The sequence below is a fragment of the Thunnus thynnus genome, chromosome 8 (assembly GCF_963924715.1).
Source record: "Thunnus thynnus chromosome 8, fThuThy2.1, whole genome shotgun sequence".
NCBI classification, from domain to species: domain Eukaryota; kingdom Metazoa; phylum Chordata; class Actinopteri; order Scombriformes; family Scombridae; genus Thunnus; species Thunnus thynnus.
In genome coordinates, this window is record NC_089524.1 from 25253039 (window position 1) to 25271450 (window position 18412).

The following is an 18412-nucleotide window of genomic DNA, read 5'->3' on the forward strand; positions in this document are numbered from 1 at the left end:
ATTTCAGCATAGCGCTGCCCACCTTCAACCTGAGAGGAGTTTGAAGGTGCATCAGTGTGACACTGTGTCTTTTTTAATACCACCTGTGAGTGGCGCCAAAGTTTCAATTATTCCATAGTGGTTTGAAATTTGTGAAATGATTTCTCCTCTGATTAGGAGTAGTTGGAGTATGATGATTGAATTGACAGCTAATTTTCTGTCTGACTAGTTGTGAATAAAAAACACACAGACTGTGACACAGCTGAACTTCAGTATTTGGGAACTACTGTGGTGTGTTGCAGGGTGTGTGTCTGTGTCTTTGGTGTCTCCTTCCTTAAACAAAAAGATAGAAAAAACATTTTCACTACTGGCATCCAACACTCTCAGTTTTATTATGTTTCCTGCACTGAAAAACAATCCTCTTATAGGATGATCTGAGCTGAACAGACACCAAGCAGAGAAAGTTCAGACTACAGGGGTTAATAAAGGCACTTTAAAATTGATCTGATCTGATTGGCTATTAGGAGGATTTAGTTACATCCAAAGTGTGTCCATTTTAGCATTAGGGTTTGTACACACAAGTATGTCAGGGCTGGATTTGAATTTCCAAGGGGCCAAAGGTCAAGAAGACAAGAGTGGTTCTTACTTGATGGGATGATGTAAGTTCCCTCAGTCCGATCCTCTCAGTAAACAACAACTCATTGAGCTTTGTAGTAAATATCGCTGCGTGAATGGCATGTGTTGTGCTAAAGTTTATGAGATTTTTTAAATGGAACAAAGATATAGTTAGGAGACAGCACTGAGATATAACAAGCCATCATCATCTCTAGTTTAACCACCAGCAATCTCAGATGAATCATTTAGAGTTATGCACAGTAAACATAAGATGGTCAGAGTTAAAGATAATCAAAGTCTTAAGTGAACCTGTACAAAATCTGTGATAGACAATAAGGAGTGTGGTGTTTGATTTCTATGACAGTTAACTTACTTATATCAGTGCAAGAATGATCCATGAAATAAGGACAAATTTTCTTTCTTGATGTCATCATGCTGTCGCATTAGATGCAGTTCAGTGAATGTCTGCTAGATGGAGCTAAAGACAAGGTGAAGATGGTACTCTGCATGTAGTTTTAAGTCTCCTATTAATTCCTTGTCACTATTTCAGAACATGGGTTATACAATGTCTGGAAACATCTGCAGAACACATGATCATTACACCCATACGTGACTGAAGAACATCTTATTCCAAAACCACGAGCATTAATGTGCTACTATCAAAGCCTCCACTCCTCTGGGAAGTTTTTTCACAAGATTTTTGGAACCTAGCTGCAGCAGTTTTCTCCCATTCAGCCACAAGAGCATTAGTGAGGTCGGGCACCGATGTTGGGCTGTGGCTTGCAGTCGGCATTCCAGTTCATTCAAAAGGTATTGGTTGGTATTGAGGTCAGGGCTCGGTGCAGGCCAGTCAAGTTCTTTTACACCAAAACTGGGAAAACTATGTCTTTGTGGCTGTGTGCCAACCAGCATTGTCATGGTGAAACAGGAAAGACCTTCCCCAAACTGCTGCCACAAAGTTGGAAGCACGCTACAGTCTGAAATATCATTCCCTTAACTGGAACTTGGGAAAACAGCCACAGACCAAAAGTGCACAAAAGTATGTGGACAGGGTGTCTATTTGGTTTTATAGCGTATCTGGAATCTATTTTGCAACTACTTTTAATACAATAAACAATTATTCTATGATAAGTTAGTTTAAATCAATGTTTCAAATACATGTCTATGCTTACAATAAAAATGAGCATTTCTAACATCAGTAATGGTGGTGAGTAAACTTCAATCATCCGTTTTTTATACAGATGAAGTGTGAGCCCTGGCATGACTGTGGTGAGCAAACTTTTAAACTTCAGTTGCTGTACATGATGTGCTTTGCAAATATTATAATTTGGTGGTGTAGAAAGCCTCCGCTCATGTTTTGTGCAGGCAGTGAGTTACAACACAGCTGCTTCTCTAACCTGTCTCATAGCTTTATCTCACGGTGTGGTTTGAAACTTCAATGGGGAACACAGCTTGCCTTGCTGATCTTTAAATATGATGATCCACCCAACATAGATAAAACACACACACACACACACACACACACACACACACACACAGTCTTCCTCTCCTACACATTTACTCACCCCCACCAAACACACACACTCTGTTCCCCACTAGACAGCATTTATATTTATCATCTATCACTTATGTTCAATACACTATTCAGCTATTTACTACTTTATGTGCGATACCGCACCTGCACACCAATGTGTGATATAATGTATATTAATATATATATATATATGTATATATATATACATATATATATATATATTTAGTTTGTCTCTCTCTTATCTTCCTCTTTTCTCTCATGTTATTATATACTCTAGCTGGAACTAGAGTTCGAAGAAGCCAGATTTCACTGCCTTCAGTGTTGCCATCTGCTGGGTTGCTGTACATGTAACAAATCTCTTGAATCTTGAATCTAGTTTCTATCTAAATTCCAACAATACGTTATTTAAAAAATCAGTCCAAGGGGTCACATATTACAAAACAGTTAGGCCAGTGTAATGTGACAAGAAATGTAACCATTAAATGAGAACAATAAATGAAGACATCACTCTCCGGCTCAAGACCCTCCATGAAACCAGGAAGAGCTTAAGACTACATTTCAGTTACTTCACACTAAAGAGGTCAGACCCACCTACAGGATGGCTCATAAAGCATTTACTGATATTCAGATCTAGTGAATGAAGATCAGCAAATACAATGACGTTTAAAGTTGAAGGCAACGACAGGAAAATCAGGCACCGGCAAAATGATTAATCTAAATGGTTATAACTAATGAGTCTGACTCACATGAAACTTTGCACAATTCGTTGTTCCAAGAGCCCAAATATTCCAAGCATTAAGGTATTAATGACCACAATCTCTTAACATTCTTTATCATAAAAAAGGCTAATTTTGAGGATTGTGCAGCCTCGTCTGATTCCAACAAACTCGACAGCGTAGTGTGTCAGGACTGAGACGGAAACATGTAAATCTTTACAGCCCCCTTCTCAGTCTGCAGTGGTTGAACGTTTAACAGTTAAAACTTCACCTTGAACTGCCAGTATTGGGATGAGTATAGAGTGATGGAACAAGATGCAACCACAAGTATGTTGATTGTAGATTGCAGACAAATCTATGGTCTCACTTAAAAAAAGATACCTAGATAACTAAGGAAACCTGCATTTCCGAGCAGGTTTCGGAATACAGAACATACACAGCAGATATGCTTAACATAATGAATTATCAATTAATTTCTTTTTTGAAATGTTGTATTTTATGTTTTGCTCATTTGTTTCCTGACTTGTCGTGCTCTGCACTGAAGGTCCACTTTTGCTCAGTAATGCAAAAATGAATGGAGATGATTCAGTAGCTCAACTCTGCTATATTCTTATGAATCAACTTGTTGTGATAACATGCTCATATGGAAACAGTACACACACTTAAGTGTAATGCACATCAAAACTGTTAGATACGACTCCATTTTTGTTTTCATTGATCAGTAACCACTGAGATTCTGTGAGCAGTATGTGGTTTAACCCAAATGACTGAAACATTGAGGTTTGTACATTCAAATTTTGTTTACAGTATTCCTTTCATATTTGTGTATAAGATTCAGTTCTTATTGTGACGCTCACAAGGAAACAAAATTGAACATAAATGAGTTTAGAAGAAACTCTTTGAATGCCGTGCAACCTTTAACAAAAATCAACTCGCGAACAAGACCCTCATGATCACACAGGAAGGAAATGCACGTCAGACTTGCTACTGTTTTGTCCCCTTGTCTCTGCCCAGCCTCTTCGCATCAACTTACATCTGTGTTTGTGGTGTGCAGAAAAAGAGCAGCAAGATGAGGGTGTTAAATGTTAAAAAAAAAAAAAAAACGTACTGCAGCAATGCAAGTGCACTTGCACTATGGTTTCTAAATCATTTTTTGAAGCTTTATATTAACCAGGAACTCTTATCCATGTAAGCCTGATTGGAGATTTTAACTGGCTGCTTTCAAAACCTGGCCCTGTTTTACCACAGTGGAATCTATGGAAATCAACTTCATTATAATGAGGAATCAAAATGAGCCTGGAGCAAAACCAAATTTGAGTTGGTGTCTGTCTTTATCTACATACTTTCCTGTGGGCATGAACAAAACTCATGTGGGTGTTTATTATATGATAGATTGAACAAACATGACACACTCTGAAACATTTCAATGAGAAAGACTTCGACCATTAACAAAGCACTTTGCTGTTCCAGCAAATGGAAATTAAGTTAAATTACGTCTTTATTAGCTTCAAAACACCCGCCATTAAAATACTTTCTGTTTCATAAGCACACACTTAGACATCAACAGTGTCGATCCACACTGAAATAAATATTTTTTTTAAAAAATGCTACAACTAAATCAGCACCTTAGTGTTAACAGATTGTTTCTACATCGATAATGATAAAAGGCACAATATTTGTTTCATATCATTTCATCACCCATTGTAAAGCTGGCGGCAATAAACAGAATGTGCAACATATTTTCTCTGGGTTTTAACATTACAGAATATTACACTGTTCAGTGCAGTTATTGTACTTCATAGGTATCACAGAGTAGGAATCATTTGAGTAAAGTGATGAGTAAGTAGTACTCCCGCTTGAGACATTCTGAGCAGTTTACATTCTTTCATTGGGATAAAATTACTTAAGAGATTGAGCAACATAAAAAAACCACAAAGCCCATCAACCTGTCCTCTTTAGATCTTGTAGAGACCAAAGAAGTTGGCATGATGTGCAGGACTAAGATGAGAGGGTTGCGACACATTTACTAAAACTCTGTCGTATTTCTGCAGCTGCAGGGTGGAGCCGAGGTAACTCTCGGTGGTCCATGGGTACCCCGGCAGCTGGTTGCAGAAACCTGCTCTGTGGGCGTCCATCAGGGTCAGAGGTGAGGGGTGTCCTACTCTCCTCACAAACACAGTGTGATCAAACCTAGTTGTAGGTAAACACTGCTTAAAGATTAACTCCACTCGTGAGTAAATGTGGTAGAGTCCGCTCTCATTGACCTGCAGGGCTCCATCTTCAATCCGGTACGTCACTCCTCCAGCTGTGAACGCCCGACCAACCCTCGGCTCCCATCGCAAGGTTTTATGGAATCCATTTTTTTCAATCCGCCCTGCAAGAAGGGAGAGATTATGTTACTTCTTTTAGTCCTATGTAGGTTAGAGAATCAGAGTATAGTTTCACTTTTATTATAAATGTTACCTATCACATGTGCCGCAGCTCTCTTGTCTATGTTTTCTCCGTTCGACGCAGGTTTATAGAGACCTGAAACAACCATCAGATTAAAGTCACATCACCTCTTTTCCTTTATTTGGGAAGATTTTTCCCTGTTTTGGGAATAACTCTTTCATGGTGTTGGTGTTCAACTTACCAATTTGCTTTGCAGGTGTATTAATCTCTGGCTCACGTTCAACCTTATGTGAGATGAAAGACAGAGAAACTTCAATACCACATCACACAGACGCTTGTGTTTCTCTTTCAAACCTCTCTCAGAGCAGAGAGGCAGAGAGAGGATATCCTGTCTCTCTGGACCAGTGACCACAGATGGAACGATTAAGTCATTGGTTTGCATTTTTAAATGTCAGAGCAGAGTTGAGGTATTTTAATTCTTTAAATTATAACAAAGAATAAATTAAGTTATTAAAGTCTGTGGCTCTGTGGCAACTTTCCAGCTTACTTTTTCCATACTCCCACCTTACACCTATCACCCCCTCTCTATGTAATGGGGAGAAAAGTCACACCTTTGTAAAATGTTTGCAGCTATGCTCCCATTAAAAATGGCACAAGAGGCAGTATTACAGCCAAATCATTTTGTATTAATCAACACTCAACTACTTTCCTACATAATTTGCATAGGATCATCATTCTGCTACATCTTTACCGGTTTTTGGTTCCATTTTCACATTCCTCCTGTTTTTCCACCTTGAAACAATTCATTTTCAAACACTGCTGCAGTCATCATTATCCTCTTAACTCAGTAAAAGCTCACTGAATTTCAAACATTTCTCTTATGTGTCCTTTCTTGCACTCTCCATGTACACCTCCACATCCATCCAAACCCAGTGGCTTCTTACCTTTTTCATCTCTTTCATTTCTGCCTTTATTTTGTAAATCTGGTAGGTTTCGAACCCCAGAGCTGCAAACACAAGCAGGAACAGGAACAACACAACCATGGCCAGACCAGGACTGACCCCCATGCATCCCCGACTTTTCCCACGGCTCCGCATTCTGCCCTGGGCAGGTGGAAAGGACCAGCAGGGCACAAGATTTGGAAGCTGGCCAGAGTTCTGTTGACCTCCACCTCCATCCACAAGAAACACCTGTGGGAATGGATAGCTCTGGTCACCCATCATGTTGTAGGTCCTACCGTGAGAGAAACTGTGTGTGCATCTACTGCCTCTGCATACAGGAGGTGTGTACTTTTGTCTGAGCACCTCTGTCTTAAAAACCAAGCATCAGCTGTCAAGATATTCACCTCCCACATAGGTCCCTCCCACATAGCATGGACTGCAGACAAGTGCAACGTAGTTTTCATAAACTCACACAACCCAAGAAACTATATCAACCCATCCATTTACTTGTATCTGTCCATACATCTACAATATTACTCTCCTCTGGTCTACATTGCTGTAAAGTATTTATCTGTAATTACTTGTTAAACAGTATTTATTTACAACTACAAAACTTTATTAAACTTTATCACAGTTTGGTTCTTGTAAGTGATTACCAGTTCCACTTTCTTTTCACTGTGTACATCTAAAATGTTAGCAAAGTGGTGGAAAGTAAGTAAGTACATTTACTCAAGTACTGTACCTAAGTACAATTTTGAGGTTCTTGTACTTTACTTGAGTATTTCCATTTGATGCTACTTTATACTTCCAATCCACTACATTCCAGAGGGAAATGTTGTACTTTCTTCTCCACTACATTTATTTGGTAGCTTTAGTTACTTTTCAGTTGAAGATTTGACACAATGGATAATATAACAAGCTTTTAAAATACAACACATTGTTAAAGATGAAACCAGTGGTTTCCAACCTATTTGGCTTTTGACGTCTTACAAAAAGCAGTGTGTAGTCGAGGTCACATTTCAGATGTCTATGAGTTGTTAACAGCTCCTCCAAATAGTGATTTTTCCCTCTAAACTTCTGACATGGTTTCATTTCAATAAATGTTCAAATGATCCAATATTTCACCAAGAAAAAAAAAGATTAGAGCAAAAGTCCAAAAACTGAAAAACAGATTTGTGTATCAGAACTTTGTTTTTTTTTCTTTCCTCTCCCATTAATCATCTCACAACCCCTCAGATTTATCTGGTGACCCTTTGGAGGGTCCCAATCCCTAGGTTGGGAACCAGTGGACTAAACTAGCTAACTGTATATAAAGTAGTTGAAACTAGCTCCATCTCCAGCAGCTACAACAGTAACATGCTGCTCTAACACTGATGCTTCAGTATTAATAATCTAATGATAGCATATAATAATATATCAGTCAGAAGGACCAAATGAGTACTTTAAGTTTCTACTTTATGCAGGACTTTTACCTGTAATGGAGTGTTTTTACATTGTTGTATTTATGCTTTTGCTTAAGTAAAGGATCTGAGTACTTCTTCCACCACTGTAAAACAGTAGCAAAATGTGAGAGAAAGGAAGCAAGAGGTTTCAACTGACCCCCACCTCACTAACCACCAAGACCTTTTCACATGTTCCACGAGAGGAAAGACTGAGTTACCGCAAACAAAGTTACCTGACTAGCACTTCATATGCAATGTATCTGGTCTAGTGGACATGTTAACTTTCTTTTTCACAGAACTGGGGATTTTTTTTTTCTTTTTGGGCACGCCATACAGGCCTCTCAGGGGTGTCTTCTTCAACTCTTAACCATGTACTGAATCTGAATATTTGGTTTAGGGATTCAACCTCTTCAAATTGTATTGTTGTATTATAAGTAAAATGCATTATTCCTGCATATTACTCTTTATGAGGCAAAGTGTGTTAGTAAACAGTGATACAGCAGTTTCAGTAGTACACAGCGTATTCTTGGTGGGTAGACAGTGCTGCCACATGAAAAAGACATATGTCTCTGCATTGGCTTTTTTGTTTGCTGCTTGCCAGGACCTAGTAGCAAGAGACAGAAAGGCAGGTTTGTGACAGAGGGAGTGATACTTCAGAGAGGTGAGAATTAACCCCAGATAATACCTCAGAGCTGAGCTTACAGGAAAGCAGAATGCCGCTTTCCTCCCCTCTCAGTTCATACCGTTGTGGTCTTTCTGTCACTTTGGGGTTCGTTCAGGATACTGCACGATTACGCTGCTCCTACACTGTGGTTGCAGCAGTTTCCATAAGACATTAGCACTTCTCTGCTGGTTGATCAAGAAAATCCGTTTATTAATAGTAATTAGCCCTCTTTAGTGGGCTTTTGGTGGTTTTTGATAAAGGGCATATTTCCAACCTCATACATGGGAACTTGTGAAAAATAACCTTGCTGAAGAGGAGTGTTGCATAAAACTTCAGTTACACAAAAGCCTCATTATGTTGTGAAGCCAAGCCAGTATTTTATACTGTGCAAAAAGTAATTTTGTATTTTGTGTGTGTATTATAGTAACTGCGAAGGAAGCTCTAAGGACCCAGCCCTGTCCACCGTTAAAAGTAGTTTCGTTTCGTTTCTCCAGGCCCCTGTAAAGGCAAAGAGAAACCCACCTTGCATTGTGCATACAAAGCTGTAACTTAAGGGGTAATTACGTCAAACTTAACCATAAACTGCACAATGTGTCTGCATTCTACAAGATGATGAGTCTGTTTCCCAGAAGTGTCATGCTGAAAGAGACTCAGCAGTGCAACAGCAGTGGCAGCACAGACCGGTATTAGTGGGAGGGTGGGGTTTGGGGTCTAACCAGGCTGTGTTCAGTGTTGCTGCTCCAGTTAAAATAACCAGAAAAGGGAGACTAAAATGAATCACTGAATCAGTAAGTTTTTCAGTACTGTGTTTCTCGCGCACTCTTCCTGCTCTCTGTTGTATAATGGAAGTAGCTGTGGTCATGATGAGTGATTACACAAATGAAGTAGCGCCTGAAAATGACAATGATATTCTTAGCCCAGAACGCTTTACATTACTAAGATCTTTCTGCAAACATACACTTTCCCTTACGCAGCAGTTTTTGTGACTAAGGCTTTCATTCAATATTAAAATGTATATTTTCTATATTTAATTGTATTATAACTACATTCTAAAATTGAGATATCATGATTTGCAGTTCTCATGTAAAAATTAATACGCTTTAAGCTTATCATCATTTTAAGAAAATGCAGGCATTTTTTAAATTAGAGGTTTAAGTAAAATCCTATTAAAAAGACTTTCTACTACATGGTTTTCAGAAATGATGTGATAATTGTCATGATATTAATTTTATCCATATGAAGTCTTTGAACTGGAACCGAAGTCTTTGAATGAACACAGAACATCAAGAGGTTCCATCAAATAAATTCATTGTAATGTGAATTGTAGAAAATTGCGCAGCATTTTATTTCATGATCTAAAAGTATCACGTGTCCAACTCCTCATCAGAAGAAGAGTAACAGTCTAGTCCCAGCACATGACATGTCTTCTCCCCTGTTGTCCCAGTACTAGATGATTTCCCAGGTATCCCCTCTGCTGCTTCAAAGTCTGACTCATGTTCTCGGACAACATCTTTCTGTCCGACATCAGATCCCACTGTTGCCCCCTCATTGCTCCCTGCAGATCCAACAGTGTCTCTGCTCTGAGTTGAAAACGTTTGTCCTAAAGGGTGATTGTTGAGGTTCGGCAGGCCAGACTGCAGCACCCTGGCTAGACTTTGTGTTTGAGAGACGCCTCGCTGATCTGACAGCCCTCTGAACGCAGCAGCAGCCACCGCCAGCCGCATATGATCAAAGCAGAGGGGCTGGTCCTGGCCTGCACAGACCTCTGAGGTCTCTGAGATTGGGTTGGTGGGAACAGGGGTTTGAAACCTGGTCTCCAAATGACGGGGAAAGCTGTGTCTCTCAATGGCTGAGGTTTTGTGACATCCTCTCCAATCAGTGGCCAAGTCACTCTCACCTCCACTCAGCTGACTGCTACCATCATGTGACTCACAGGGCCGAGGGATTTTAACTGTAAATGAGAGTAAAAACACATAGTTTAAGTAATTTTTTAAGCAAATATGCCAAAAAATGTGTTACTTTTATCTTCTCAAATGTGATGATTTTATACATTTCTTAGTCATACATTATAGTAAATGGAATATCTTTGGGTTTTGGACTGTTGGACAAAATAAGACATTTAAAGACATAACTTTGGACTCTGGGTAATTATAACAACCATTTTCACTATTTTAAGACATTTTATAGACAAAACAATGAATCGGGAAACTAATCATCAAATTGATCAATAATGAAAATAATTGTTAGTTGCAGCCCTGCAAAACAGATTAGACAAGTGTAAGCAGTAAAAGTTATACAGTCACATCACAACCTTCACCTGTATTATGGCTAACATCCTTAGATGAACTTTTCTTTAGCATCATACTATTTCTCAACAACTTCAACAGTATGAAAGAGATCAGCCATAGCCCATAACACACTGACCGATGCTTGGAGAGTCTTGTGTCTCTGCTCTCCGTTTACAATACGCTCGAGGAGTCCATGGCTTGTGTTTACAGGAGGGGTCAAGAACTCGTAGTTTGGCGATGAAGCTTTTGTACTCTTTTTCTAAAGCCTCAATGTGCAGCTGGAACTCCGCTATCTTCCTCTCTGGGTAATGAGAGAGTTGGGACTGCTGAGAGGGAAAAAAAGACAAAAACAGACACCGTTCATCTTTCAGCAGAAAATTCAGTCATCAGCGACAATTGATTTTACACATCAATAACAATTCACTAACCTGCAAATAATATTCTATTTCATTCTTGATACTTGGTATCCACTTTTTCACAGAGGAAGCTGAATTAAGAGTAGACTGTGGAAGAAAGGGGTTAGCTGAAACATTTGAGTTCAAGTCAAAGTAAATGGTGGCGATGTGATAACTATTTATAACTTCTTTATTACCAGCTTGGGTCTCCGCTCATTTACATCTTTGAGTCGTCCCTCTGTAAAGAAAGTATTGAAAGGAAATGCTTACTATTTCCTCTGAGTACCATGTTGTGTGCTAAATGGGAAGAGAAAAAGTAACACAAGCTTTTAATATTACTTCTTAAAAGGCAAATATGAAGACATTATGAGAACATTTACTCCCACTGGCAGGAATTTTGTCCGTTTATATTTTTCATTTCAACCACATGGAGTTAGTTCAACACCTGTTAGCACAACTGTGGCTAATATCATGCTATCTGGCCGTGCAACAAGGAGTTATTATCAGCGAAATATGAATTAAATGGCAGTTTATGTTGTGACTACAAGCTGCTTTACCCTCTCTCTCTTTCTGCAGCCACAGTCTGTTCAACCTCCCTTGTTGTTTCTCTTCGTTTCTTGCCATTACGAACGAGTCCTGAGAGTCTGCAGCACCGCGGCACAGACAAAACAAAGTCACGTGACACAACCGTCATGCTTAGTCTTTTTCCCGTAAAACTTTATTTACAACAACTTCTCATACAAACAATTGTCATACAAAAACAGTAAAAAAAAAAAAAAAAAAAGAGAACAACTTTGTACAAGCCAGAGGAGTCCAAAGTCTATTCATTGTGAGTCCTTTTAGAGTTCAAATAAAATGTACTTCCTTAAAATTATTGAAAGTCCTTGTTGTCTTTTTTTGTTTTTCACATCTTCGATTAAAGTATCCCACTGTTTGACTTCAACAACACACCAATGAAAGCTTGGAGCCAAACCATTCAGATTTGTGAATGTGGAATTTACCAAGAATGAGCGGCAGCTGAATTATATATGTAATATTGCTTTTCATCCCACTGAACACAAAATACATCACATCAAACACATCAATCTGTACATTAGTAGGCCGACCCATTTCCCTATTCATTAAGTTCTGCATATCTAGCCAAAATAAATTTGAATGAGCACAGTGAAAAAACAAATGAAATATTGTTTCCCTATCTGAAATGTAAAAAACAAAAGCATAGTCTATACTTAGGTTTTGAATTTCTCCAAAGTACTTATGTGGTTTTTGTTTCTGTGCAATATATTCTCATGTATATATCATTATATTTATCTCATACCCTCAAAAAATGTTTTACATAATGTCATTATACCTTGGGCCAGGTTTAAATGCAAATGTGTGAATTCCTTATTGCAACATAGCATTAGCTGTTGCAAAAGTGTTGATTCGTGGAATACAACAGCAATAAAATGGAAAATGGTAATGGTAATGGGGGGATTTTGAAATAATTACAAAGAACTGCTGATGTAGCCCATCAAGTACCCACCATGACCTTCTTAGGTCTCTGGTGGTTTGCTTACAGCGACTTTTGCATTTTTTTTATACAAGCATACAGGAAGAAACACCTCATGAAAAAGGAAGATGTGCATGACTAATAGATTAACAGAGATCTGGTTTATGGTTTACAGCTTTAAGAGATCATAATCAAACAGCACAACTTGCATCTCTGCAGATCATTTGTAGGGCAGGTCAGGGCAACGCACTGGTGGCAAAAATGAGCTGTGGGCCCCTTTTGACACGATTTCTCTCACCATCTGTGTATTAGTAATATTGTTTTTTTTATTATTTATACTGTTATTATACTGTGAGAAGGTTTTCTCTCTCTCTTTTCATCTGGCCCTGGTTCCCAACATTACTAGTGTTTTGTGTATTAGATCACTAATTTCAGTCCAGTGTTTCTGTTGATTTAACAGTCATGTGACACAAATAATGGAATATGGGTTTCAGTTGAGAAGTTTGTGTTTCACATTGTTATATTTTGTTGAAGGGCTTCACTCCTGCTGTGATCTTTTTTAAGAGTTTTATGACAGTTGGGCAGATTGTCTGCTTAATCAGCGATAGTGACAACAGCTGTACATCGTTGGCTGCACGAAGCAGTGAGTCACTAGGCACTCTCAAGCTAAGGTAGAAAGGAAAAATCTGTTCTGTTGTCAATGGTATTTTGGATAATTTGGCTCACTCATGGCTGTGGGTGTGTGTGACCATAGGAAATTGTGATTGTCAGTATTAACATAGAAATCCTCCATAGATGGTGTTCTGTATGTTGTGAAGGCTTGGTATCAGTCTAGCTCATCCTGTGGTTACCTGAGTAGATGGTACATTCCAGTTAGGTGGGGCTGAGAAGGTAACAGGCCAGTCACTGGTCAGCTGTCATGGAATAGGGAAGATGGCAGGTGATCTTTTTGCTTCAGCAACTTATTTTTGTTGAGTTTCCTGAGGTTCATTTTTGCCTCTGTTTCATTCATGTTTTTGTAAAAACAACATCACCATTTTTTTGCACATACTCCTACCTGCTCACCTGCGTCATTAACATCCCTTTAAAAGTTTCCAGTGCCAAACACCATCTGCCCTTTATATGAGGTGGCTGCACTACAACTTGATTGATGAAACACATTATGCAGATGTTCAGGTAAAGCAGGCAACTGCTAATCCAGCCCTGGATAAAAGTGTATGTGAAATGCGGTATAATACGTCTCTGACAGAATTTTTTTAACTTAAAGAACTGGGCACAGACCACACAGCAACCACATCAAAACTTGTTTTCATCAAAATTGCAAATAAAATTTTGGAAACACAGCAGGTAGCACTAAACAACAGCTCATGCAGATAGGTATGTTATTAGTTTTGCAGGTATTTGGTCATAAATTAAAGTACTGGACAAAGTGCATTTTAAACCAGATGATGGTGGTAAATGAAAAGTCATGTTACACAGTTTATCCTGAGGGCAGCATGAATGTCTGTACCTGAAATCATGGTAATCCTTCTAATAGTTGTTGAGATATTTCACTCAAAACTACAAACATGAACTGCATGGTGGCATAAGGGTAAAAGTCAGGGAATCTCCACATTCAGTGGGAATCATCCTCTGAGGACCAAGAATGTCTGTACACTTTGTTTTGCCAATCCATCTAGTAGACATATTTCCCAGGATAAGTGAAAACTTTGACCTGCTGGTGGTGCTATAGGAAGAGCCATGGGATCACCAAAGTCAGTGAGATTCATCCTCTGGGAACCACGAATGTCATGACAATCCATCCAGTAGCTTTTGATATATTTCAGTTAGGACTGAAGTGGTAGACTGACCCACCAACCAACAGACCAACATTGCCATATAGAGCCATGTCGCTAGCATGGCATAAATGTATATACCAAATACTATCTTTTTTCGATGGCCATCATTCTTTCTTTTGCAGCAATATTTATGGCAAATTTATGTCTGAGATGTTGACATATGTGAGTATAATCCTGACCCAAAGAGAAAATTTCCTTTCTTCATTCAAAATTTTAATTGAGGTCTGTTTCAGAACTGGGATTTTATTGGGTTTGGTGTTCAAGAGCATTTTATTGGCATGGATAGTTTTGGACACGGGAAGGGGGTTCATGACTTCATACTTGCTACATTACTATGGTACATAACCTACAATTAAAAACCCTTAACAACCAGACTGTGCAGTCTCTAGTCATGTCTAAACAAAAATTACAGTATTTATGGTTTTGTTTCCATATTAAAATTTTGTTTCTGTCAGATAATTTATGTTAAAAAAAATACCTTTCACAGCATATGTTATGACATTCATATGGTTTCATCAATGATTAGATTCGCTGAACATATAGATAGATAAAAGGTAATATCAATATAATTTGCTCTCTTAACCTCTTTTCCTCTATTTGATGAGAAACATCTGTCTCTTTAGTAAAGTTGCAATGTTCTCATGTTCCGGTGTGTCTCCACTCTCTGCCACCTGCAGTGCTGTCTTCCTCAAGTTATTGGTAGCCTGCAGATTCACCTTCTTTTTCTGCCCCATGAGCCCAGCTTGCACCCAGCCCACAAGCCTCTTCACTACCTTTTGGTGTCCACCTCGTGCAGCGCAGTGCAGAGGAGTGTCTTTACTGTGATCTGTAGCATTGATCTTTGCCCCAGCTTCCAGGAGCAGCACAGCCACACTATCGTGACCCTTCTCAGCTGCAGCGTGAAGTGGTGTTTTCCTCCATGCATTCTTCTCTTCTATCCCCTTGTTGTTGAGTGACTGTAGAAGAACTGAAACCACGCTAGCATGCCCATTAGCTGCTGCACAGTGCAGAGGTGTGGAACCATCCATGTCTTTAGCTTCTCCTTTTGCCTTGTACGACAACAGCGAAGTCACAGCGTCTACTTTTCCTTCCATAGCAGCCAGGTGGAGGGCATTTTTTTTCTCGTTATCAGTGCAGTTTGGGTTGGCTTTGGCTGACAGCAGCAGGTCTACTACACAACTCTCTCCTTGGGAAGAGGCTGCCCAGTGCAGGGCAGTCCTCCCTAGCCTGTCTTTCACTCCTGGGTCTGCCTTGCCTTGTAGAAGCTGGATCACTGTCTCTGCATGACCTTGCCCACTGGCTAAATGTAGAGGGGTCACCCCATCCTGGGCCATTGCATTTACCTAAAGAAATGGCACACAACTTTCAGCATCGACAAACATACTGTAAATATCTGCAACATGGACACCTATCAACAACTGCTTCAACAAGTACCTGTGCTCCAGCTCTTAACAGCAGACCAACTAAGTCTGACCTTTTATACTGAGCAGCCAGATGTAGAGGGGTTTGTGCTTTAGGTCCAGCTCTGTTGGGGTCTAATTCCTTTTCCAGCAGTGTCTGCACTATAGACAAACTGCCACTGTGGACAGCCAGGTGCAAGGCTGAGGAGAGATCAGATAAAGTAGCATCCAATTTGGCTTGTTTTGCTACTAGTACTCTGAAAGGAAAAAAAAAGAAAAGAAAGTCACAATTCACTCCTGTCTCTGTATGGAAACATTTAAAGCCACATGTAAAATGCAAATTCTGACACAGGTGCCCCCCCCCCAAAGGTGATATAACAAAGACTATAGCAGGCAGCAATTCATGCCTCCACCTACAGATTTGACCCAGGAACACTGAAAATGAAGGACTGGAAGCAAAAGGGACAGCATGACTTTTCACTGGAACTGTCAACATATTGTCATTTATGCCACTAGAATATTTTGAGCAATACTATAATCACAAGTATTACACATATTGACTTAAAATTCTTCTGTCATGAGACAGAGACAGGGCTGGAAGTAGGGTATATTTAGCTTTTTTTCTTGAAGACTGGCTTCAATTGAATGATTGACAGAAAAGTACCTTATTGATCCACTGAACTTATTAAATCCACTATTCAATACAGTACTGTTTCAGCTCTTTGATCTTTGTAGTCTTTTTGTGGATTATCTCAGGATGGGATAGATATAAATATGTGCCAGTTTTATGTTTTGTCTAACAGTATTCTGAGTGGGAGGGAGATTACTTTAGAGGGAGAAAAATGAGAGAGAAAAGGAGAAACATTTTCCGTTGTGGAATTGCTGTTTGTATATTTAACTCTAAAAAAATGTTAGTCACTGATAAAATCATAGCTCTCAGAATGTGAAGGCATCAAAGAGACCAGTCAGTGTGATTTAGCAACATGCAGTCCTTGCTGGAGGATGTCACCTGAAGACTTCTGTGTGCCCCAGCTCAGCTGACAATAAGAGAGGGGTGTATCCTTGTTTGTCAGACATGTTCACATTTGCTCCGCTGTCTATTAGAGCAGTTACCACTCCATCGTAGTTCTGTCTGACAGCTGAGAAGAGAGCAGGACCCAGCACTTCTCCACTCAGAGCTCCTCTTGCTTTGAACAAAATATAATATCAGCTTGAATGTTCACAGGTTTGTGCTTTCTCAAAAAAGGAAAGTCAGATAATCAGATGGTATATCTGCATTTAATATCATAAACTGAAAAGACTCACCAAGCAGCAGATGGAGAACTGATTCTTGATTTAGTTTAATGGCTTCATTTATAACATCATAGTCCACTTTAGCCCCTGCATTTAGAAGAACAGTCACTGTTTTCTCATCGCTCCGGGCAACTGCATAAAACAGAGCTGTTTTTTTATTGTTGTTTCTGGCATCGACAGCAGCCCCGCTCTGCAGAAGCATCTCAGCCAGCCTCGAGTTGTCTTCCATGGCTGCCATGTGGAGAAACGTGTCCTGTGTGTGGCTTTCAGACTGTTCAGCCTCCTCCTTCACCAGGACTTTTACAGAATTCAGGTGCTCATTTTCTGCTGCGAGGTGAATGGGAGTTTTGCCTTGCAGATCCAGAGTGTAGTTGAGGGTCCCGGCCTTTATGAGGGCTCTGACTATCTCAGTGTGACCCCTGCTGGCTGCTCTGTGAAGAGCTGTGTGGCCCTTATTATCCTTCAGGTCCAGTCTGGCTCCTCTCTGAAGCAGGAGCTCAATAATGGATAGATGCCCATGCTCAGCAGCTACATGTAGCAGTGTCTCATTGGAGGAATTGACAGTGTTGATATTAGTGTCATTTAATAGATCATTGGCCAGAGCCACCTCCCCATCTGAAACAATCATGTGGATGAGACTTTGTGATTTGCTATGTGCTGGTTCATGGTCCCCTAATTTTAAAATTGGCACAGTGTCTCTGCAGTGGCTAGATCTTTTTGTCTTTGAGGTGGCAAACACACTATGAGTCTTCTGAGTGACACTTCGATCAGCAACATTATCCATTCCCTCCTGTTCCCTCTCCAGCAAATATCCAATCAGCTGTCTGCTTGTGTCTCTAATTCGTTCATTCACACTCCCCAGGTAAGTCTTAATTCGCTGATAAAGGTCAGGTTCTGCCAGCATGAGACAAGGATGGAAGAATTTCCGACATGCCCTCTCACCCCTGGCCTCCAAGATGTCCAGGACCCTAGAGTTCTGGTCTTTGCGAGTCCTGATGGTTAAAACAATTGATCTTTTTGCAGCTGTCATGACCCCCTCTGTAACAAGTAGCTCCAGTAGATCCTCGGTATGTGAGATCCCATAAACCAGATCTCTTCTCTTCGCCCGGATCACATCTACAGCATAGGGATTCATATAGTTTGATGCTGCTTGAGCATCAAAATCCTTGAGTACATTCATCATTTTAAATGAAATCTCTAACCTGTGTACACTTTAACACATTGTGATATCTTGCGGTTCTGGCTGTGTGTTTGTGTGTGTGTGTGTGTAGGGGTGTATTTCACACCTTATTGCTAAGGGAAATACGTTGCCCTAGCAACGAAATACAGACAGAAGCCATTCATCATGCAAATCTATCCAGTTTAACCTGTGCTTTGTGAGATTATGTGACAAACTAGCATTGTTACTTTGATTAGGGGAAGCA

At 39.7% G+C, this 18412-nt stretch overlaps 3 protein-coding genes across 4 annotated transcripts; all 3 read right to left on the bottom strand.

The window, feature by feature from the left end:
- Positions 1–4324: 4324 nt before the first annotated feature.
- On the bottom strand, positions 4325–9445 carry faslg (Fas ligand (TNF superfamily, member 6)). The gene is made up of 4 exons (XM_067597460.1): positions 6180–9445; positions 5477–5519; positions 5308–5370; positions 4325–5218 (listed from the first exon to the last, which is right to left on the bottom strand). The coding sequence occupies exons 1-4, from the start codon at positions 6456–6458 to the stop codon at positions 4800–4802; spliced, it is 804 nt and encodes a 267-aa protein (XP_067453561.1). The 5' UTR covers positions 6459–9445; the 3' UTR covers positions 4325–4799.
- Positions 9446–9573: 128 nt separating this feature from the next.
- si:dkey-86e18.1 (uncharacterized protein LOC557342 homolog) lies at positions 9574–11666 on the bottom strand. 2 transcript variants are annotated; one of them, XM_067597459.1, is made up of 5 exons: positions 11523–11666; positions 11163–11203; positions 10999–11073; positions 10707–10893; positions 9574–10233 (listed from the first exon to the last, which is right to left on the bottom strand). In XM_067597459.1, exons 1-5 carry the CDS (start codon positions 11587–11589, stop codon positions 9647–9649), a joined length of 957 nt encoding a protein of 318 aa, XP_067453560.1. In that variant the 5' UTR covers positions 11590–11666; the 3' UTR covers positions 9574–9646. The 2 variants fall into 2 exon arrangements, with proteins under 2 accessions (XP_067453560.1, XP_067453559.1); XM_067597458.1 differs by having other exon boundaries at positions 10707–10896.
- A 2734-nt stretch (positions 11667–14400) lies between these two features.
- Positions 14401–18230, bottom strand: caiap (CARD- and ANK-containing Inflammasome Adaptor Protein). Its single transcript, XM_067598124.1, has 4 exons — positions 16988–18230; positions 16705–16878; positions 15730–15952; positions 14401–15638 (listed from the first exon to the last, which is right to left on the bottom strand). Exons 1-4 carry the CDS (start codon positions 18169–18171, stop codon positions 14889–14891), a joined length of 2331 nt encoding a protein of 776 aa, XP_067454225.1. The 5' UTR covers positions 18172–18230; the 3' UTR covers positions 14401–14888.
- Between the last annotated feature and the right edge of the window lie 182 nt (positions 18231–18412).